At 31.3% G+C, this 21,127-nt stretch overlaps 4 protein-coding genes and 1 long non-coding RNA gene across 8 annotated transcripts; all 5 read left to right on the forward strand.

Moving 5' to 3' along the window:
- Positions 1 to 2,672: 2,672 nt before the first annotated feature.
- On the forward strand, positions 2,673 to 5,757 carry LOC104793866 (myb family transcription factor EFM-like). The gene is made up of 4 exons (XM_010520292.3): positions 2,673 to 3,341; positions 3,705 to 4,268; positions 4,891 to 4,967; positions 5,061 to 5,757. Exons 1-4 carry the CDS (start codon positions 3,143 to 3,145, stop codon positions 5,505 to 5,507), a joined length of 1,287 nt encoding a protein of 428 aa, XP_010518594.2. The 5' UTR covers positions 2,673 to 3,142; the 3' UTR covers positions 5,508 to 5,757.
- Positions 5,758 to 9,384: 3,627 nt separating this feature from the next.
- LOC104790113 (PLASMODESMATA CALLOSE-BINDING PROTEIN 1) lies at positions 9,385 to 11,007 on the forward strand. 2 transcript variants are annotated; one of them, XM_010515817.3, is made up of 5 exons: positions 9,385 to 9,622; positions 9,717 to 9,843; positions 9,989 to 10,231; positions 10,337 to 10,373; positions 10,659 to 11,007. In XM_010515817.3, exons 2-5 carry the CDS (start codon positions 9,792 to 9,794, stop codon positions 10,828 to 10,830), a joined length of 504 nt encoding a protein of 167 aa, XP_010514119.2. In that variant the 5' UTR covers positions 9,385 to 9,622; positions 9,717 to 9,791; the 3' UTR covers positions 10,831 to 11,007. The 2 variants fall into 2 exon arrangements, with proteins under 2 accessions (XP_010514119.2, XP_010514120.2); XM_010515818.3 differs by having other exon boundaries at positions 9,426 to 9,622; positions 9,741 to 9,843.
- A 2,722-nt stretch (positions 11,008 to 13,729) lies between these two features.
- On the forward strand, positions 13,730 to 16,275 carry LOC104790114 (uncharacterized). Its single transcript, XM_010515819.3, has 9 exons — positions 13,730 to 14,036; positions 14,431 to 14,527; positions 14,619 to 14,686; positions 14,764 to 14,823; positions 14,909 to 15,067; positions 15,195 to 15,341; positions 15,469 to 15,683; positions 15,799 to 15,907; positions 16,012 to 16,275. The coding sequence occupies exons 1-9, from the start codon at positions 13,917 to 13,919 to the stop codon at positions 16,108 to 16,110; spliced, it is 1,074 nt and encodes a 357-aa protein (XP_010514121.1). The 5' UTR covers positions 13,730 to 13,916; the 3' UTR covers positions 16,111 to 16,275.
- A 223-nt stretch (positions 16,276 to 16,498) lies between these two features.
- On the forward strand, positions 16,499 to 18,757 carry LOC104790116 (ureide permease 4). 3 transcript variants are annotated; one of them, XR_015560274.1, is made up of 7 exons: positions 16,499 to 16,931; positions 17,009 to 17,147; positions 17,275 to 17,449; positions 17,538 to 17,584; positions 17,690 to 17,850; positions 17,940 to 18,314; positions 18,405 to 18,757. XR_015560274.1 is itself a non-coding variant. In XM_087455721.1 (7 exons), exons 1-7 carry the CDS (start codon positions 16,695 to 16,697, stop codon positions 18,555 to 18,557), a joined length of 1,224 nt encoding a protein of 407 aa, XP_087311847.1. In that variant the 5' UTR covers positions 16,499 to 16,694; the 3' UTR covers positions 18,558 to 18,757. The 3 variants fall into 3 exon arrangements, 2 of the variants coding, with proteins under 2 accessions (XP_087311847.1, XP_087311848.1); XM_087455721.1 differs by having other exon boundaries at positions 17,690 to 17,787; XM_087455722.1 differs by having other exon boundaries at positions 16,576 to 16,931; positions 17,341 to 17,449; positions 17,690 to 17,787.
- A 63-nt stretch (positions 18,758 to 18,820) lies between these two features.
- On the forward strand, positions 18,821 to 19,785 carry LOC109133421 (uncharacterized). The gene is made up of 2 exons (XR_002038524.2): positions 18,821 to 18,993; positions 19,303 to 19,785. It is a non-coding gene; the product is annotated as an uncharacterized LOC109133421 (long non-coding RNA).
- The last annotated feature ends 1,342 nt before the right edge of the window (positions 19,786 to 21,127 follow it).

Consider the following 21,127-nt stretch of genomic DNA (forward strand, 5'->3'; position numbering starts at 1 on the left):
TGATTCACTTTGATATATTGGATTATATTGATCATCATATCGCCTCTAATAAATAAATACTGATTTAGAATCTAGGTTCTATATTTTTTTTTAAGACAAGCGATTTAATAATAGAGAAATACAAGAATATGAAAACCCTTTCACAAAAAAAAAAAAAAAAAAAAAAAATACAAGAATATACCTAAGTCACTAAAACTTATGTCAATAACTATACTTTTTTCAAATGACTTTTTTTTTCCTTTGTCGGCTCGCAAAAGAATTCAATTTTCCACTTTTATGGTGTCCGAAAGAGGATAAAGATACGAGTAGTCCAAGTTACGTTCCGTTCATCGTGTATTAAAATATCATCGTTTATCATAATTGATGTGGTCCAATTTGTTTGGTCTGGTCTGTTCTGGTCCGGTCATACACTTACTAACGATCAGTTTATACCACATCCTTGACATAATTTCTCCAATATAGACCATATTGGACCTAATAATAAATGTTTGTTTTGTTTGGGATAAAAAAATTTCCTGTTTTATCATTAATTATAATTTTCTAATCTGGCTTTAACTGAACTGACCTCGTTCAGTTTCTTTGTATATATACACTCTAATTTCGAATAATTGCTTAAAGGCAGGGATGATATATTGATATCATGACAACAAGTATGTTAAATTAATTGTTATAGTTCATGGGTTTGTAGAAAGTAACTAAAAGTTTCGAATTTTTGGGCAATTAAAAGAGCATAAAGTACTATGTTATTTATACTTAAGAAAATAGTAGCATATAGATTAATACCACAATACTTGGAATTCAAAGAATTATATAGAAAATATGAAATATTTGAATTGGATATCCAAAATTTTAGGATATGCATGTCGGAGGGTCTGTCCCAAGATTTTATGTTTGGCATTAGATGCCAATTGGTTTCTTCAAACATATTAAAAAACAAAAGGTGCGCAAGCTGGTAACAAAAACATCATATTTTTGGTTTAGTGATCAAACGACCAAAAACATCATATTTCCTCCAATTAGCTGCCAAGTAAGTTATTCTCACGTTTAAGCATTGCAAAGTACTACTTCTAAGAGGACGAGATTCTCACAATTTAAATACTTTACAACTTCTAAATGCTCTTTTATTTTGCCTTATTTATAAAATTGATTGTTTGTCAATCACAACATTACATATATCACAAAGCCTGAGCTCCTAACATCAAATCATATTGATTTAGCCCAAAATTGTATTAGTGTGTAAGAATATTTTGTTTTTAATGTACAATATGTCAATATCTAATAAGTAATTTGTGTTACATATATATGTGCAACAAATTTAAGAGAGTGAAGCATATGAGAAAATTAATTTTGTGTATTGGTCTTCATCGAAACCTAGTTTCAAAAAGAAAATTTGAAAGACATTTTGAATTGCAAAAATTGTCTTTGAAAAAAAGTTTAAAATATTTCCAAGTAAGAATCTTCTACCTTCCTGGCCACTTCACTAAAGCCCGGTGGGAAGATTCTGCGACTCTCAAACCTCTTTCAATATTATTTATTTAAGTGAATATCTGTCCTGGTTTATGGTAATAATTAAAATCAGATATTCCCTTTCTTTCTCTCTTTTGCATCCACGAAATTTTGGAATAATTATTCAACTTTTTGAAATTCAATATAGAAAAATTTATTGATCAATCGTTATCTCTCTCTCGACATCGTGCGACTATACATATAAAAATAATCTTAAGCCTAGCTAGTATATGCTTCTTTGAATTATATTGAATCTCAATTCCTTTAGAAAATAATTATTATATAAATTTAGAAGGTGGTGGAAGAATATTTTGTTTTTTTTGGCAACGACTCTAAGTTGCCCTAAATGTACTAAAATGTTCACTATTGATTCCTTTCATATATTGCGGTGGAGATTCCATAATTTTATTTAACTTTGTCGAAATGTTAGCTTAGATCATCGATTTATTGCAGAATTAGGAAACATATTTTATCTACATTTTTATGAAACTGAATTTACTAAAGTATAAGCTATATATGTGAGAAGTGGTGAACCAACAAAAGCGGAATCTGAGATTAAAAACAATCTATCGCTTTAATAGAAATAATTTTAAACTTTGTTTTCTTACCCATTTGTTCTTTATAACAAGTTTCCATATATTCCCTTTTGCCCTGCTGCTTTATATCCTCTTCTTTTTCTCCTTTAGCCTCTCTTTTCTCTTTCTTTCATATGGAAATCTTGTATTATAAAATAGATCAATTTGACAAAAGAAGTGACTAAAAACTAAGCATAATAAGAGGAAAGAAATATCCTACCAAAAAAAAAATAAGAGAAGAAAAATAAAAACGAATCAAGCTATTGTATTTGATGATTTTATTGCATTAGCCATGAGGCATAAATATTTTCTTGTAAAACAGATTGAGACCATAGGTCGATAATTTCTTTGCGCTATGACAGCAAAAAAAAATTGTTTGTGCAGCAAAACAAATGAAACATTTGTTTACATATAAAATATTTCTGTCATACATTTTGCCACCATATTATTAGTATTTCCACACTCATCAATTTAACTTCAATCTTTGTCCAAAATCTTTAGTTGAAAAAGCCAATAGATATTCTAAACAAGCATACATAAATTAAGCTTCATGAAACCATATATATGGTAAGCTTTCGATTAAAACTTTTTGAGAGTCACACAATTTAGTAATTGACTCATTTGAGAAGAGGAACGATTTCTAACAGTGAGAAGCCTCTCTCTCTCTCTCTCTAGAACATATCATGGCTCTCTCTCTCTCTATATATATATTTATATATATGTGTGTCAGTGTATGTGTGTGTATGGTGACAGATCATTTTATTCCCTTCCTTTGAATTGAGCCCTCTAAAAAGGACAGGAACCTCCTCGTGATCCTCCTTGTGTCCACAACCTAACATTTTATTCCCCTTTTCCTCTATCTTCTTCTTCATTCTCTCTTCTTCTCCAAACCCTAGTTTTCACAATCCTTCAGAATCATTAAATATTTCTGAAGAAACATTTAGCATATATCATCTGAAACTTTAAGCCACCACAAATTCTTCTTGATTCCTTGATCATTTTGTTATAACTTATATATATTCTTCTTATAAATATAGAGAGTATATAGGCTAAATATATATATGGCTTCCTCATCAGAACTAAGCTTGGATTGCAAGCCGCAAAGCTACTCTATGCTTTTGAAATCCTTTGGAGATAACTTTCAGAGCAATCAAACCACGCAAAAGCTCGAAGATCTTCTTTCTCGCCTCGACCAAGAACGTCTTAAGATCGATGCCTTCAAGCGTGAGCTCCCCCTTTGCATGCAACTGCTTAACAATGGTACATATATACACTTACAAATGTTTAGATCTACATTTATAAGTGTGTACAATATGAATGACAAAAAACATTCCTTTATCACAAAAAACCTAACTAGAACCATGAGTTGTTATAACTTAAACGTATAGAAGAGTTTTTGAATTTCTTTTTACTTTTTTTTTAAAAGATCTTTATTCATTAGTTTAAGTATTTAATTCATAAAAATCAGAGCTTGCTTTTGATTTCTTTGAATCACAAAACTTTTGCTTCTCCCATCACTGAAATCAACAAATCTCATTAAAGTGATTTAAAGGTTAAGGTTCATGTTACATATCTCTTTCATATTTTAATTTGCTTTATTATCTTTTAATTTTTCTTTTTCAGCTGTCGAATTTTACAAACAACAACTAGAAGCATATCGAGCAAATAGTAATAACAATAACCAAAGTGTACCCACAAGACCAGTTCTTGAAGAGTTCATACCCTTAAGGAACCAACCCGAAAAACCTAATATCAAAGGAAATAATTGGATGACGACCACTCAGCTTTGGAGCGAATCCGAAACCAAACCAAAAAACATTGATTCAACCGCTGATCAATCTCTTCACAAAGATGAGATTGCCAGTAGTCCAAAACTTGGTCATTTCGACGCGAAACAAAGAAATGGAAACGGCGCTTTTCTTCCCTTCTCTAAGGAACATTCTTTGCCTGAATTAGCTCTATCTACGGAGGTCAAGAGGGTCTCTCCAACCAGCGAACATACTAATGGTCATGACGGTAATGATGAGAGCATGATCAACAATGATACTAACAATAATAATAACAATTCGAACAACAATGGAGTTTCTTCTACAACGAGTCAAAGTAATAGAAAGGCACGACGTTGCTGGTCGCCCGACTTGCACCGAAGATTTGTCCAAGCTCTTCAAATGCTTGGTGGGTCGCAAGGTACAAATACACTTATTCTAGTTAACTTAGTATTAATTTGATGTAGGTTTGCCATGGTTTCTCACAAAAATGTCAAGTAGTAAGAATTTTTTTATTTTTTATTATTCCACTATGATATTCAATTCGCCAAATACTGTACAAAACTATATTGTAAGCTATATACATATCAAGATATATAATTAGGGGTTCATTCGAGTTTTAGGGTGAAAATGAATTAAAATGGTGGTATATGGATCAAATTGCCACGATTTAGGTTTTGCTAAGGTTCATCTCTCTTAGGCATAACGCATAATTTTAAATTTTCAGAGTATTTAAGTTTGTAGTTCGAGGTTTTCTGTAGCTATTTATCAGTTGCTAAAAACAAACAAACTAAAGTGAAATTGAATATTCGATAGATCAACTTGAAAAAAACATTACATATAAGAGATAAATGTATCGTTAGTTTATATATACATCATTCAAATACTGTATATCGTTAGTTTTCAAATAAAGTTGAACTTCAATTCGATTTTTTTTTTCTTTCGTTATGGATTTATTTTATTAAAAAGAGAAAATATATATAACATTGTTAACCTGATAAAGAAAAAGGTCATATGTATATGATTGTTATATTACACTGCAGTGGCTACACCAAAACAGATAAGGGAACTTATGAAAGTTGATGGTTTGACCAACGATGAAGTTAAAAGCCATCTCCAGGTAACCTAAATCTCAAGTCACTACAATATGCTATACAACTTTTTTTTAACTCATAATTTAACTAATGATGATGTAAAACTTTAAACAAAACAGAAGTATCGGCTTCACACTAGAAGACCAAGCCCAAGCCCACAAACGTCGGGTGGACCAGGTCCTCATTTGGTCGTCTTAGGTGGCATATGGGTCCCACCGGAGTACACCACCGCACACGGTGGCACTCCGACTCTCTACCACCACCAAGTTCATCACCATCACACCAGCACGGCGGGGCCGCCTCCACCACACTTCTGCTCGTCCCAAGAATTTTACACAACTCCACCGCCTCCGCAGTCACTCCACCACCACCACTTTCAAACGTTTAACGGCTCATCCGGTGCCGCCTCCACTGACTCAACTCATAATCAGTTAACGCATAGTGCCGCAGATGAAGAGAAGTCGCCGGAGAGTGGTGGTGGAGAGAAAAAAGGGTTGGCTGCTCTTAGGGAAGAAGGTGAAGACCAAAGCAATGTTAATGGAAGTGAAATAACTCTAAAATTCTAAAAAACAAATTCGTGATCGTTAATTAATTAGAGGAATGAGATCCTAGGGTTAGGGTTTGTGGGTGGCTACGTAACGTATTATATTGCTTGTATCTCTCTATATATACTTCTCATCAGTAGAAAAAACGAATCGTAGGAGGCAGCGAGTGTTTTTCTCGAATATTGTTAATTATTATAATTAATCTGTTGTTGAATAATTTGTCATTTAGAAAATTCATTATGACCATAATAAGAAAAGAAGATGTATCCAACTGGACTATTTTTGTCTTTTATATATTACTTTAGTTGGTGGATAATGTGAAAAAATATTACGAACATGTGTAGCTGTTTTAATTAATAATGTCAAAATTGATCAATTTATCGCCTGATCGACCATAAGAAAATTGTACAAATGGTAGTATACATTTGAGCAGCTAAAGGCTACGTACATGTGTAATGGTTTAACTGTTGTGAAACGGGGAGTAATTCAAACTTAATTTTATTTTCTAAGAAGTATTGATATTTAATTGATTGGTTTTAGAGGTTATTGCATTAAACACAATCATATCATACTAGGCAATACTTGTGCTTATCTCGAGTCGACCATATGTCCAGTATAATAATACAAGAAAACACACCAATTTCTGACTATGGTATTAGTAGAAAATTTATTGAAATAGGCTATTTCAATAAATTTTCGATCAACTTAAAATAGTCAGAATTCTCTGGTAGGAAACCAACATTTGTCCGAAAATAGTCAGAAATGATTAACAAATGTATATCGTCGGAAATTTTCGACCATTTTCCCAACATTTTATTAAATAAATAAAATTATTTTAAAAAATATTTTCGACTAACTTCTGATGGTTTTATATTTTATAAAAAATCAAAAATAAGAGTATTAGATTTAAATTTTAAATAACTATATATTAATTATCTTCAAATGAGAACAAAAATTTAATTAGTTAAAAATGAATTAATAGATTTGCATAAATTAAAATAAATAAATTAAAAAGAGGAGAAAAATGATGATACTTTGAAAACTAGAAAATTATTTTCAAAGGAGAGAGAAGAAGATGTTAATAGAAATTGAGTTTGGTGTGTATTTAGATTGTGTCATTAGGTATATATAAGAAAAAATTATTTTTATAGTAGAGAGAAGAAGATGTTAATAGTAATTGAGTTTGGTGTGTGTTAAGATTGTTAAATGGGTGAGTGTACTCATTAGTCATTAGGTATATACAAAAAAAAATTCCGACTAAATTTTCGTTGGAAATTGGTCAGAAATCACCAAGACGGTAATTTGAATTTACAAAAGCAGAAACATATCAAATCTATACTAGTATTTTTGCAGCAGTTTTTGCTCAAAAATGTTTTTTGGAAAGTTTTTACATTGAATGCTATTTAATGCTTATATTCATATCCAAACATGTTTAGTTAACTTTTTTTACTATCTTTATAACCAAACACAATTAAAATATTTTAAATATCTATATATAATGTTTTATAATTAATAAAGAGATTTAGAAGATTTATTCCAAATTAAAAAAAAAATATTCTCCTATCATCTCTTTTTGATTTTAAAATTTAAATGTAGTGAATCATCACATAATACATAAAATAAATTAAAAAGGTATATTTTTCCTGCATATATTGTGATTTGAATTTTTTAAAACAAACATCTATTACTCAATTAATATAAAAAGTGTGTGTTCAACATACATATATAGTAAATTTATTGTATATAGTAAATTATAAAATTTTAAGAAGTTTATAATTTATAACTAATAAATCTAAACTTTAAAAAAAGTTTAAAAATTATAAATATTTAAACATATGAAATTTTAAAAATTACACAAACGAGTTATATGACATAACATGTTATATGACATTACAAGATTGAATTAATAATACTAAAAAATAAACTATCAGTAATATAATATTTCAATACGGGTTAAATCCTCATTTTAATGTTTTAACAACAGCAATATAAAATATGTCGAATCAAACTGATTTCATTAAGATTGTAGTAAAGAAAAATTATTGTGCGGTATACAATGATTTATATATTAAATCACTAAAATTAACAAAAGAGTATATTAGCAAAATTAGTATTAAAATAGTGCATTAACAAAAAAAAAAAATCTTACTCCGGGTTATAATCTAGTCATAATTATATTTACACCACAATTCTATATACTGTATTAATTTGATTGGTACCGTGCATCTTGATGTGCCAGATATAGAGTGGTCCTTTGAATTGTGTTCTAAAAAAGTCAGCGATATTCTTTTACTTTCATTACATGTAAAATAGTCCTAAACACCACCTTACCTGTATTAGCTACTCAAGGAAAAACTTCATTTGATGAAAAAATATATATTTGAAGAGTTGAAGAGAGAATGTCAAAATTTTGGAAGGCCACTGGTAGAATCATTGACAATATTTTGATTGGTGACTTGGTGTATCTCGTGGTTTGAAACTTGATTGGGTACATCTTTTGGTTTTATGAGAATCACTGATTTAATGAAAAATGTAATTAATGACACTTAAGAGTCATTTTTTCTTTAATAAGTAAAGAATAATAATACATATATAAAGTACATATTTTGCAGAAGAGGCCACTAAGAAATTGTAACTTTATTCCCAATATTTTTTCTTCTATATAGTATTAGTTAACAAAATAGAATATTCTCATTCAATATTGGTGGCTAATTCATCTTACAAAAGAATTTTGACATTTCATATCTCTTGATACACTTTCATAATCCATTTTACAATTTTATTATAGGCTAAGAAGAACATCATCAATGCAATTTTATTATTATTAAACACTTTTCTTTTTGTTAGTCATTGTTAAACTTTTCTCCATTCCTAATTAATTAATCCATATTTTAGAAATAAATTTGATTCAGAAAAAATGTTTCTATACTTGAATACTATTGGTATAGTCTATTGATTAATGGAATATTAAGCATTTTATATAAAGATAATATAATAAATGTTGTCTCAATTTTATATGTTTAATACATTATATGTTACAAACTCACCAGTCACCACCACTAAATCTATAGTAATAATGAAGAGAAATTCCTTTAAATACCACTAAAAAAGTTTTTTTCCCAAAAATACCACATTTTAGTTTTTTTTTCTAAAAATACCACAAAAGTTTTTTTTTTCCAAAATTACCACAAACACAAAAAAATTGATTTTGAAAGATGTAGAATTATTTTTTTTAGGTTTGGGTTGACACATTTAATTTTAAGGTATAGTTTTTAGGAGTAGGGTTTAATATTTAGATTTTAGGAATTAGTTTTTAGTGTTAGAACTTTAATTTAATTATGTAGTATTTTTGGAAAAATTATATTTTAGTGGTATTTTTGAAAAAAAAATTAAATTATAATATTTTTAGAATAAAAACTTATTTTAGCGGTATTCATAACAATTGCAAGAAACCAACGAAAACAATTAACAACAAAAATTAAATTAAGCTTGCAACAAGCTAACGACAACCATATCAAGACAACAGAATCTGCAGAAAAATAAACCATCATCAAAACCTATGTTGGGTTAAATTTTGACCAGACCCTTGGGTTAATAATTACCGTGTTGGGTATTAAATATACATACAACACCACTCTACCGATGTAAAAGTAATTATGATTAGTGTGACAAAAAAAAAAAAAAAAGTATTGAAGTACCAAACTTCGAATGTATCGTGCACCAACCATACATTCCCAACTAGAGCCTAGAGGGCCAGGTCAGCATTAACTCACCTATGTAAGTAATGCAAAAATTTCTATAATTTGTCAATTCCCAACTCTGTTTTCCAATCGTACATTATCAGATAAAAAACATTAACGAATCACTAATAATTTCCAATTCTCTAAAATACTTTTCTAATTCCACCATTATGGTCTCACGATCAAATCACGATCAATTGGTTCGGCTTTTATTTGGACTAGGAATATATATAATTAAATTGTACCAACTACCAAACGATAAATCAAATAATTACAATTTTGACAAAAAAAAAAAAAGTTCAGAAATTACAATGGACCATATACATTTTTTGGAGTTTGGACACTGAGATTTTCAGATTCTTGTCTGTGGTTAAACCTCGGAACCAGAGAGAGATGGTATGGTCTTATTCACTCACTTTCATTAATAAACTCATCTCTCTCTTTTAAACTCTCATCTCTCTTCTCCTTTTTCTCTCTTTGAACTTTGAAGCTATCATCTTGGATTGTGTTACAGCTTTGAGGGTAAAAAAACTTGCTTTTGGTCCATTCTTCAGAAAATACCATCATGAGATTGCTTCTTGGTCTCTTGTTTCTCTTCGCTTTAGCCACCTCTTCAAGTAAGCTTTCTGTTTTTTTTTTTTCTTTTTTTTTTTGTCGCATGATATGAAATGGGTTTCTAAATAAAAAAACTCTTTTATTAGATCCAACACATCCTCTGTTCTTGAGATTTTCAAACTGAACCTTCACTTTCTCTGTTTCTAGGTGCAACTTACTGTCTATGTAGAGATGGAGTTGGAGAGAAAGATCTTCAAACATCAATAGACTATGCATGTGGAGTTTTGAAAGATTGTACTCCAATTCATGACAAAGGTCCTTGTTACCAACCAAACACAGTCAAGAGTCATTGTGATTGGGCGGTTAATACTTATTTCCAAAGATCCGGTCAAATCCCTGGGAGCTGTAACTTCTCAGGAACTGCTACCACCAGCTCAAATCCTCCTTCAAGTAATAACTCATCTTTCAAATAGTACCCAATTTTTGTTGGTTTTGTGAAATAAAAAAAGATGACATTTTGATGATTTCCTCTGTTTCTTTAATTTGTTTTTGCAGCTGTTGTTACTGGTTGCATCTATCCTTCAAGTCCTGGGTATGTTTGTTTACTAATAACTTCTATTAAACTCTTAAAATTGGAAAAATAGAATTTTTGATTCTTTATTCTTTTCACTTGAAAACCAAGAAGACTTTAGCACCAATCATTCTCAAATCTCAACAGATGAAATCGACCAATAAACATCATAAATGTTCTTTTTTTTTTCTTGTAACTTTTTCAAGATTTGGTAGAAGAGATTGTTTGGTTAAACTTGTCTTTAACATTACGTGACTTAAAAAGTTTGGTGTCTGTTACAAATTACAATGTTTTTGTCTTACACAGGAGTGCAGGGACAACTCTGACGACCGGGACTTCTACAGGAACACAGACGTTTCCGGGAACTCCAGTGTTTGGTCCGACCGGAGGCTTTGATCCTTCGGGAAACAATGGTGCTTGGAGTATGTTCATTTCAATCCCTCTCACGCTTGGTTTCTCCGTCATTGCGTTTCTGTAAGAGGAAGTGATTATGAAGAAAGTGAGACTTACGTTTTTGATGTATGGATGAGATTTTGCCACGTGTGAATGCAAGTTCTTTGAGGCAGACATCCAATTAGGGAGTTGGGCTTTGTTTTTAGGCTATTTTTAATTCATGCATGTATGTAAGAAATGCTTTAATGAAATCTTTCTCTAAGTGTTTACATGCATAGTAAAGAGAACATATCAACATAAATAGAATGCAAACAATTTAGGAAGTGGAAGGATATTGTTGCACTGTTCATACAAAACAAAAGCAATTGGCGTTGATTATACCGTTTAGTAAGAGAGTTTTGACACCAATGGTAGTGTTTCTAAATGAGATGACCTAATAAGGAGTTAGAAAAGACCATGAATAATTCAAAGAAACCAAGGTCGAAGAGTTTTGACACCAATGGTAGTGTTTCTAAATGAGATGACCTAATAAGGAGTTAGAAAAGACCATGAATAATTCAAAGAAACCAAGGTCGAGACCCGTATAGTTTTGGTGAAGAAGGTCCGACCAAACTGTCACAATTTCAATCAATAAACTTCTAAGAATCATAGGTATCTTCAAAGAATTTCGTCCTTATGATATTTTTTTCATAACTACTTTATTTGTGGTATTTTATGGAAATATTTTTTTATAGTTTCGTATTTTTGATCAATTTTAGGAATATATGATAAACGTGATTATGAAGAAGCATACGACACAATATTTTTGAAATTATATATTCAAACTACAATTGAATTGTAAATTCAGTGCAAATATTTAATTGTACAAATATTTTATTTTCAAGAACTTTACAATTATATAATCAGCTAGAGAAGTTTTAACTCTTATATATTGTTATCACTATTTAAAATTTCATAATTAACGAATTGTTTATATTGTTCAAACAAATTTGTCGTTGACTTTGCTACTAACCTTTCAAAAGATTTATCCAAGGATATGTAGACTCATAATAAGCATATTGAAATTATTGTACGTCAAAAAACAAGAATTAACTATTAAGTTTGGCGATCTATATAGTATTTGGTTAATATCAGATTTAAAAAACCTTATTAATGAAATAAAAATATAGATTTGCGAATCTATTTTTTTATTTGTTAATAGTTGCTTCTACCATATTATACAGCTATAGAGTTGAAATAATATTTACAATTAGGTATAGACATACTTCCTTATAAGTGTGATTTTTTTCTGTAAGTAACTAGTATAATCACAATGGTATCTATATATACATTTTTTGAAACAATTATAAAATAAATCCTGAAGTTGACTATTATTTACAAGTATGCCATTGACATTAAATAATTAATTTAATAAACACAATTAATTCTAATTATATTTGTTTTTTTATAGAAACTAAGTGTTTTAAAAGGTAACAAACATAATTGTAAATGTATACATATTTTATTTCTTATTTTATAAGGAGGTGAGTGAAGAGGTATTATTCTTTAAAAATTTGAAAAACTGATTTGATAAAAAGTGACTTTTAGCCTCAAATACTATATTTTACTTTCACGGGTTTCGTATGATGAGTTTTTACGGATTAAAAATCTTTGAACATGTTGCGTGATCCGCCTAGCATGACGGGTTTGGACTATAGAACCAACACTAAAACTATTAGTTTATTTCATATACTATAGATTTGTAGTCATAGTTTGGAAAATTAACGTATAAATTATTTAGTATTTGAACTACAAAATATTACACATACTACAACATATTCTTAATATTCCAAAAAAAAAAAATTGTATACACATAAAAATATACACTAACATACTAGGCATATACCTCTATGTAATTATAGAAAACAAAACTAAGTGTTTTAAAAATTTATATTATATCTAATAACAAATTTAATGTAATTAAGTTATAAACTGTATAAAACGTAAGAAGAAGAAAAATATTCTAAATAAACTTATAAATTAATTAGATAAAATTTAATTAATTTGGAATTTGAAAACAAAATAAATTAAAAATCATTCTTAAAAATATTTAATTTATGATTTAGTCCCGCGGTGTCTCGCGGGTGAAAACCTAGTTGCATATATAAGTATATCACAATATAGTATATGTTATCACCATCTTTCTTGGTAATATCACAATATCTCATTATAACATGTTTTTGGATTTATACTATAATAGAATTAACTAGACTAAAAACATAAAACATAATTCAATAAACGGTAACTAAAAAAGAAAACCTTTAAATGTCTCTAGGTTTTGGGTATTATTAAAATAAATTAATATATTCTAATTTAAACTGTATGGAAATAATTAAGACTTTTCTAACTAGAGTGAAAACCTTTTATTTATATATTCCAGCTTTGAATCATCATAAACGAACTTATAATTGATATCTTAAGTCTGAAAAAAAAACAAGATTGGAAAAGAATTTAAACCTTAAACCAAGTTTTCATTTTTTGATTTAGTGTTTTAAACAAAATAAGAGCTGCTAAACAAATTAGATGCATCTAAATTCTTGTTGCATCCAAAATTTTTAATATTAGTTTTTTTTGACAATAAAAGGATCAGCTCATATGAGCTAATTGGGAGGAAAATAATCTACAAACAAAATATGAGACGAATATGTACGCGCTTTGCGTGGAAGTGAATCCAACTTACATAAAGAGAAAACTAATAAAAAAAAGCTTTTGTTTGATCATATCTAATCCTAATTTACTTTTATATATTTCAACAAATTTGCATTGATTTACCTTCCCTAATTAGTTTCCTTTTTTTCTTTTCTAAAGACCTAACTACGGTAGTAATTTTGATATTAGAAATTGGATAACGAGAATACAATATGATATTAATTAATATTTGAAAATTATTTAAAAAAACAAAGAAAAGTTTTAATATTAATGGAGATTTCTAAAAAGAACCGGATCCATTGACTCTTCTCCATCCAACGGTTATATATCAGTTATACACACAGAGTTACGGTGTTTCTTCCCACACTTCATAATATCCCTTCATAAGAAGAAGACTTCATCTTGGAAAAACCCAATTTCCAAGTTTTCCAAATTCCCACTGAACAAAAACACTTTTTCCCGGTTAACCCAAAAAAATTCGCCATGGATGGTCAGCAACGGAGAACTGAAATCCCTCGCGCACCACCGGTCGGAGGAGAACCTGGTGGAGATGTATCTTCTATTTTCATTGCGTTCGGTGTTTTCGTTGCAATCGCCGCCTTGGTATCTTCTCTCCTCTTTTACTCGTTTGATCTGTGTTTAGTTCTTCGATCACGCATCCTAGACTTGAATCGGTTCTCTTAAATGTTTCATCTTTTGATTCTGAGTTAACCCTTTTCGAAATGTGTAAGCTTTCTATCAGAAGTTGACTTAAAGTTGATGACTTTGTCTTCTTCTCTTCGACCTAGATTTTATCTTGTTCCGTTTTTGATTTTAGATTAGTGTAGTGTAAGGTCACAAGTACACTTTTTTGAACCTATTTGAGTGACACAGAACATAAAAATAAATCGCTTTTGGTTTCATTGATATTGGTTTGGGTTGCTTACGAATTTGACTGTAGACTGTGGACTTATTCATGTTTGTTGTTAAAGATGTTGCTTATGTAATGGATTATAAGGTTATGTTCCCGTCATCGTTGGTGCATCAAGTTCCTGAAGGTCACGTTGGAGCGTATTGGAGAGGTGGTGCTCTTCTAAACATAATCACAGAGCCAGGTATTTATGATTATTTTTTTTTTAATCCGTTTTCGTGATTTCATCGCGGCTTCATTCTTTTGTTAGTTGGAATTAACTTTGTGTGCTTTAGGTTTTCACTTGAAGCTGCCTTTCATTACCAACTATGAGCCTGTTCAAGTTACTCTACAAACAGATCAAGTGAGTCTTATACCCTAAAAAGCTTGGATGTGTTTAGATTGTAGCTTTTTGAACTAATTGATTCTTTGTGTCTTTAGGTGAAGGATATACCATGTGGTACCAAGGGAGGTGTCATGATTACCTTTGAGAAGATAGAAGTAAGACTCTTAAAGCTTTCACTTTCAGCTAGCATCACCATTGCTTAAAATTTGTTGGTCTTAGTTACACGTATTTGATCTTTAGGTTGTTAATCGACTGCGTAAGGATTTTGTCTATGACACTTTGCTCAACTATGGTGTGAACTATGATAACACATGGATATATGACAAGATTCATCATGAGATCAACCAGTTTTGCAGCTCTCATTCACTTCAGCAAGTCTACATTGATATCTTTGACCAGGTACTTGACTATATTGGGAAGCCATAACCTCTCTCAAATTAGATACCTTTGATGTTAACACTGTGTCTGATATCTGGAAAAGTTACCATGATTTTCGCTAATTAATCTTATCACAATTGTGTTTCAGATTGATGAACGAATGAAAGATGCTCTCCAAGCTGATTGTACACGTTATGCTCCAGGAATTGAGATTCTTAGTGTCCGTGTCACAAAGCCGAAAATTCCAGAGAGTGTAAGGCGAAACTTTGAGCAAATGGAAGAGGAACGCACTAAGGTAAAATCTTTCTGAACCTTGGCTGGCTATTGAATCTGCACTGGTTTGCTCGTATCTTCAATTCTGTTATAATGGGCTGTGGACTCTCGAAGACTGCTTACACACTTGGAATTGATGATTTTAAAAGGTCTTGATTGCTATTGAGAAACAAAGAGTTGCTGAGAAAGAGGCAGAGACAAAGAAGATAATGGCCATTAGTGAAGCTGAGAAGAACGCCAACGTAAGCAAGATTCTGATGCAACAGAAGTTGACTGAGAAAGACAGTTCACGGAGAGAAGCAGATATCGAGAATCAGATGTATCTTGACCGTCAAAAGAGTCTCGCAGATGCAGATTACTACCGGTAATAGCCACTCTTCTTTCCCATTTATTTTCTTATCTACACAAGCAAACAAAGGACATGTAGAGAATTGATGGGTCTAATGTTGACATTTTTGCTCTGATCACAATGTCCCTAGTGTACTGAGAGAAGCTGAAGCAAACAAGTTGAAGCTCACCCCTGAATTTCTCGAACTCAAATTCATCGATGCCATTGCTCGTAACACCAAAATATTCTTCGGGGACAAGGTTTGACTCGACCCTCTCTCATTTCTGAATTCGCATTATCTCATTTATCATGTTTTATCTCTGTTTCTGCTGTTCTGAAGAAAGTATATCTCTTAACTGTGCAGGTACCTAACATGGTGTTGGATCAAAGGCTGCTTGGGAACTTCCTCAATCATTCGACAAAAGACAAAGATGGAAGCTTGGAAATGGCCACTGATACATAGAACAAATGTTTCAGTGCATCCCCCTAAAAACAAAACCTTCTTCTTATTACTGCATAACTTAGCTTCTCTTGTGGCTATCATTTTGATTGCGACTCAGTCTCGTAATAACCATATTTTTGTCTAAACAGGAATTTCGTAAAGCTAATTCGCGTAGTATTTTAGCTATTGATCAGATTCAAAGCTCCGCAAATAACCAAAAATGACTTACGAGATTCTCTGTAAAATTGAGATTCAAAGTCCGAACATATCTGAGCTCTTTTTGGTCTTATTAGGCAGAACTTGCCGATGTGTCCGAACATATCTGAGATCTTTTTGGTCTTATTAGGCAGAAATTGCCGATGTGTCTTGAAAGTCCATTATCTTATGATAGACACATGTAACCTTTTCCACACAACCATCAAAACACACATGCAGACACAGGGAGAGGAAGCGCAGTATATAAGCCAAACATTGTCCAAGAAGATCCGGTTTAGAAAACCGGGAAGCCCTCCAAAGCGGTGGGGTTAACCGGGTAAGAGGCAAAGTCCATAAATATTACTAAGAAAAGAAAGTGTTGATATTGTGTTAAAGAAGAGAAGAAGAAGATGTATGTGGTGGAGAGCAAAGCAGGAGCTATAGGATGTATGATACTTTCGTTGTGTTGTTTGGGAAGTTGGCCAGCGATTTTGACTCTGTTGGAGAGAAGAGGTCGTCTTCCTCAACACACTTTTCTTGATTTCACAACCGCTAATCTCTTGGCCGCAATCGTGATCGCTTTTTCGCTCGGTGAGATTGGGAAAAGCACGTTCCGGACACCTGACTTTACCACTCAGCTCCCTCAGGTTTGGTACCTTCTACTTCTTGAGACTCCTTACAAGGTTTTATATACATTTGATTGGTGATATGAGGAAATTTACAGGATAACTGGCCGTCAGTATTGCTTGCAGTCGCAGGCGGTGTGCTTCTTAGCGTCGGGAATTTAGCGACTCAATACGCTTTTGCGTTTGTTGGTTTATCGGTTACTGAAGTTATAACCGCAAGCATCACCGTCGTCATTGGTATGCTTCCTCTTTCACTAATCTTCTTAATATGTCTTATTATGAAATCTAAACGTTTTATCGTTTTGTGATGAGTCAATCACCTATGTTTCTCTGTTTTCTTGCGTGTCACGGTTGAGTTTTATAGGTACAACGTTGAACTATTTCTTGGACGACAAGATAAACAAAGCAGAGATTCTCTTCCCCGGTGTAGGTTGCTTCTTGATCGCTGTTTTCCTCGGTGCTGCGGTTCATGCTTCTAATGCAGCAGATGTTAAAGCGAAACTCAAGTCTTTACCTAGCGAGTATAAAGATGGGACAGAGTACGATGTTACTCGAAGTCTTTTTCCATTGTAGTTCCATGTTTATAAAACTTGTTCTGTTTTAACAAAAATCTTTATCTTTTTTCAGAGATTTCTATTCTTCCATTAAAAATGGTGAAGACAACCCCGAAAAAGGTAAAACCTATACAAATTTCAAAGCAAACTTATTAGGAACTCTTCTTGGTGGAGTATTGATCAAAGTTGTGATATGTTTTCTTGTATGTTGGGTACAATGAACAGAGAAAACTGATGTCGAATCTCAAGAGAAACAAGCGGGAAAGGCGAAAGCAGGGACGGCAGGATTCTTTGTAGAGCTAGAGAACAAAAGGGCAATCAAGGTTCTATTACAATGACCAAAGAGAAAAAAAAAACACAAAAACACCCGAAATCCCGAACTCAAAGTTCGAAACTTAATTTTGTAAAGATGATTACATAGCAAAGGAGAGTATATTACTACAGTATGTGGTGTTTAAAACGTAGTTATTGGCAGGTGTTTGGAAAGAGCATAATGATCGGACTATTCATAACGCTCTTTGCGGGAATCTGCCTTTCTCTATTCTCTCCTGCATTCAATTTGGCAACAAACGATCAGTGGAGTACATTGCCAAAAGGCGTACCTAAGCTCGTTGTCTACACCGCCTTTTTCTACTTCTCCGTCGCGGGTTTTCTCATCGCTTTGATTCTGAACCTCATCTTTCTTTACCGGCCTATGGTAGGCTTAGCGAAGTCATCTCTTAAGAAGTATGTACATGACTCTAAAGGTAGAGGTTGGGCTGTTTTTGCTGGATTCTTGTGTGGTTTTGGTAACGGTTTGCAGTTCATGGGAGGTCAAGCCGCTGGATACGCGGCTGCAGACTCTGTTCAGGTTAGTTTTTGTTTCTTTCCAATTGATTGATCTTAAGTTTGCATTTTGGGTTTGAGTATATGAGCTCTGTTTTTTTTTTTTTTGGTTTAGGCACTTCCTCTTGTGAGCACATTTTGGGGTATAGTTTTGTTCGGAGAGTATCGTAAATCATCGAAGAGAACCTATGCGCTTTTGGTGAGCATGTTGATCATGTTTGTTGCGGCCGTGGCGATTCTCATGGCATCTTCAGGTCACCGGAAATAATGATGAGCTTTTTGTTAGTTCAATTATAGTCACTTGAGCATGTTCAAAACAATTTAGAAATAAGTAACAAATATATCAGATGTCTTTGTTTATTTTATGAATTTTCTGATAAAAGAAGAGAGAAAAGTTAGGTACTTGTCATTATACAATATTAATATGTCTATTGTTATTGTAGTGTTATAAATGAAAAATTTAGAAAAGTCAAAAGTATCCAGAAGAATTAAATTTTTATATAGTTATATATTTGATTCTTTTATAAAGTTACACATTAAATTTTCCATCAAACTGAGTCAAAAGTTCAGTATCCTCACAATCTCTGAACAAAATATCTAAACACTTAAAAATATCTAAACACTTGTTGCCATGTGGTGGAAACTCTTCTTGAAATTATTTGGAGAAGGGACATCATCCTCTGTTCTTGCAGAAGATAGCAAAGGTAGTGTACTTTTCCATATTCCTCTATTTTGGATGGTTCGGTTCTAATTGTCTTTAAAATCTCAACTTCTTTTTTTTTTTGATGAAAAAAGCTTATGAACATATATCTTGATATCTTTTGAGACAGAGCTTCCTATTTTTATGTCACTAAAATTCCAAATTTATAACTTGATTTTCACTTAAAATTAAGAACTTACAACAGAGGATTAATATTGCATCAACATGACAAAACAATCAAGAATTTTGTCTAATTTTAGTTTCCTAAATCCTTGGAACAGTGATTAATGTCTGATGTTAATTCTTAATCTAGTTTTAAGGATTGGATGGTTCTGAAACTCTCCAAGCATCTTACTCACACCAATACGATTGATCTTATGCCTAAAGCCATCATTTTTGCTTGAAGGGCTTATCCATTTTGATCGGTCGTTAAATATGTATCTAGTGGAGAGAAAAGGAGGTGCCATAGCTTGTATGATATTAGCCTTACTATCTCTAGGGACTTGGCCAGCAATTCTTACACTATTAGAGAGACGTGGTCGTCTTCCTCAACACACTTATCTTGATTACTCCATCACTAATTTGTTGGGAATGTCCTAAAATCATTTGTATAGTCAAGGTTCGAAAGTCGAATAATATTAGATAATCATAATGTTTTGCTAGAAACCTCTTATGATCAATGACTTTAGAAACTCATTGCTAATATTATTCGATCCTACAGGGTCACACACCTAAGCATAATGGATTAATGCAATGTTGGGTTTAATATAATATATATATATATATATATGTTATATTTTTTTTTAGTAGGAGAGGGGGAGACTAATTAGGCTCCCCTCGTATTATTAAAAAAAGTGAAAAAAACAGCTACAACTGGAGTGACTGTGGCCTAGTACGACCAATAGCATCTTCAAGAATAATCCCCTGAACACATTCATATATGTATTACTAATTAAGAGCCCGCATGATGTGTGGATTTTAAAATTGTTGAATAAAATAAATCCTAAACCCTAAACAATTTTTTGAAAATAGAAACAAAAATATTTCTTGAAGTAAATATTTTAATAATTTTAGTTAGAGAAAAAATCATATTGTATTTATATTTATCTTCATATACTTATTTATATTTTTATATTGTAAATATATTATAAAAATTATTACAATAATCTAAAGCTAATTTATTTCCAACCAAAACATTTGCCAAATACTCATCATTACAAATATTATTATTGTCAAATTTCAAGAACATTTCACAACTTATTACAAAACATTTTACATGCAAAGAATTCATCAAAACAACATCTAAATAATAACCATGTACAATTTTACTGTATGTTTTATCATTAAAAATATGCTCTTACACCCAAAATTATTTTATTGTTAAAGTATGCTCTTTATCACCACCTAAAATTTCTTTTAAACAAATTAAACAATTTTTTGTTGCTTTACTTTCATTTTGGCATAATTATAGTTCTTATAATTACTAAAAAAAAATTGTGACATAATTTTTTTAACCATAAATTTTTTTACTCCCAAGATATTTTGGATGAACAACTGGTGAAAATTATCTACTCGAGTACAATGATTTTATGACCAATCCAATAAAAGTATTTTATTAGAAATTAAAAGAAAGTTAATATAACATAATAAAATTAAAAATTTGAAAATTATAAACAAATTAAAATAAAAACTTTATAAACAATCAAAAACATGATATATGTCATAATCACGTTAAAGGATCGATGACCTGTTTACTCCTCAGAAGTATCGCATTGTACCAAAATCACTTAGAACTATGACCTCGTCTCAAATATTCTCGAATCGTAAGTTCTCAACTTATTTCTACCCAATCAAAAGTTCTCATATACCTAGGTTTAAACGCTTTACAAACCAAATCCAAGAAAAAACCACATAAATCCGGTTTGAAACTAATTTTAAAACGGTTTACAGTTCTAACTTCCCAAATTTAAAAGTCGCTTCTCAATTAATCGATCAAATAGCTTTTGTTTCAGTACCGGAATCATAAACATTATCCAGAAGAGAAAACTCTAGATTTTGACCAGAAACATCAACCATCAATTAATCTTCGAAACTTAAAATGTTACTAACTGTAGAATTACTTTTGGAACATCCATCAG

The sequence above is a fragment of the Camelina sativa genome, chromosome 6 (genome assembly GCF_030686135.1).
Source record: "Camelina sativa cultivar CO46 ecotype springtype chromosome 6, ASM3068613v1".
Taxonomy (NCBI): domain Eukaryota; kingdom Viridiplantae; phylum Streptophyta; class Magnoliopsida; order Brassicales; family Brassicaceae; genus Camelina; species Camelina sativa.

Coding starts and splice junctions, on each gene's coding strand:
- LOC104790113 (XM_010515817.3), top strand. CDS start 9,792: ATGAGATTGCTTCTTGGTCTCTTGTTTCTCTTCGCTTTAGCCACCTCT. Junction 10,232..10,336: donor CAGCTCAAATCCTCCTTCAA/GTAATAACTCAT, acceptor TTGTTTTTGCAG/CTGTTGTTACTGGTTGCATC. Junction 10,374..10,658: donor ATCTATCCTTCAAGTCCTGG/GTATGTTTGTTT, acceptor TGTCTTACACAG/GAGTGCAGGGACAACTCTGA.
- LOC104790116 (XM_087455721.1), top strand. CDS start 16,695: ATGTATGTGGTGGAGAGCAAAGCAGGAGCTATAGGATGTATGATACTT. Junction 17,148..17,274: donor AAGCATCACCGTCGTCATTG/GTATGCTTCCTC, acceptor TGAGTTTTATAG/GTACAACGTTGAACTATTTC. Junction 17,585..17,689: donor TGAAGACAACCCCGAAAAAG/GTAAAACCTATA, acceptor TACAATGAACAG/AGAAAACTGATGTCGAATCT.
- LOC104790114 (XM_010515819.3), top strand. CDS start 13,917: ATGGATGGTCAGCAACGGAGAACTGAAATCCCTCGCGCACCACCGGTC. Junction 14,528..14,618: donor AAACATAATCACAGAGCCAG/GTATTTATGATT, acceptor TGTGTGCTTTAG/GTTTTCACTTGAAGCTGCCT. Junction 15,068..15,194: donor ACATTGATATCTTTGACCAG/GTACTTGACTAT, acceptor ATTGTGTTTCAG/ATTGATGAACGAATGAAAGA.
- LOC104793866 (XM_010520292.3), top strand. CDS start 3,143: ATGGCTTCCTCATCAGAACTAAGCTTGGATTGCAAGCCGCAAAGCTAC. Junction 3,342..3,704: donor CATGCAACTGCTTAACAATG/GTACATATATAC, acceptor TTTCTTTTTCAG/CTGTCGAATTTTACAAACAA. Junction 4,269..4,890: donor AATGCTTGGTGGGTCGCAAG/GTACAAATACAC, acceptor ATTACACTGCAG/TGGCTACACCAAAACAGATA.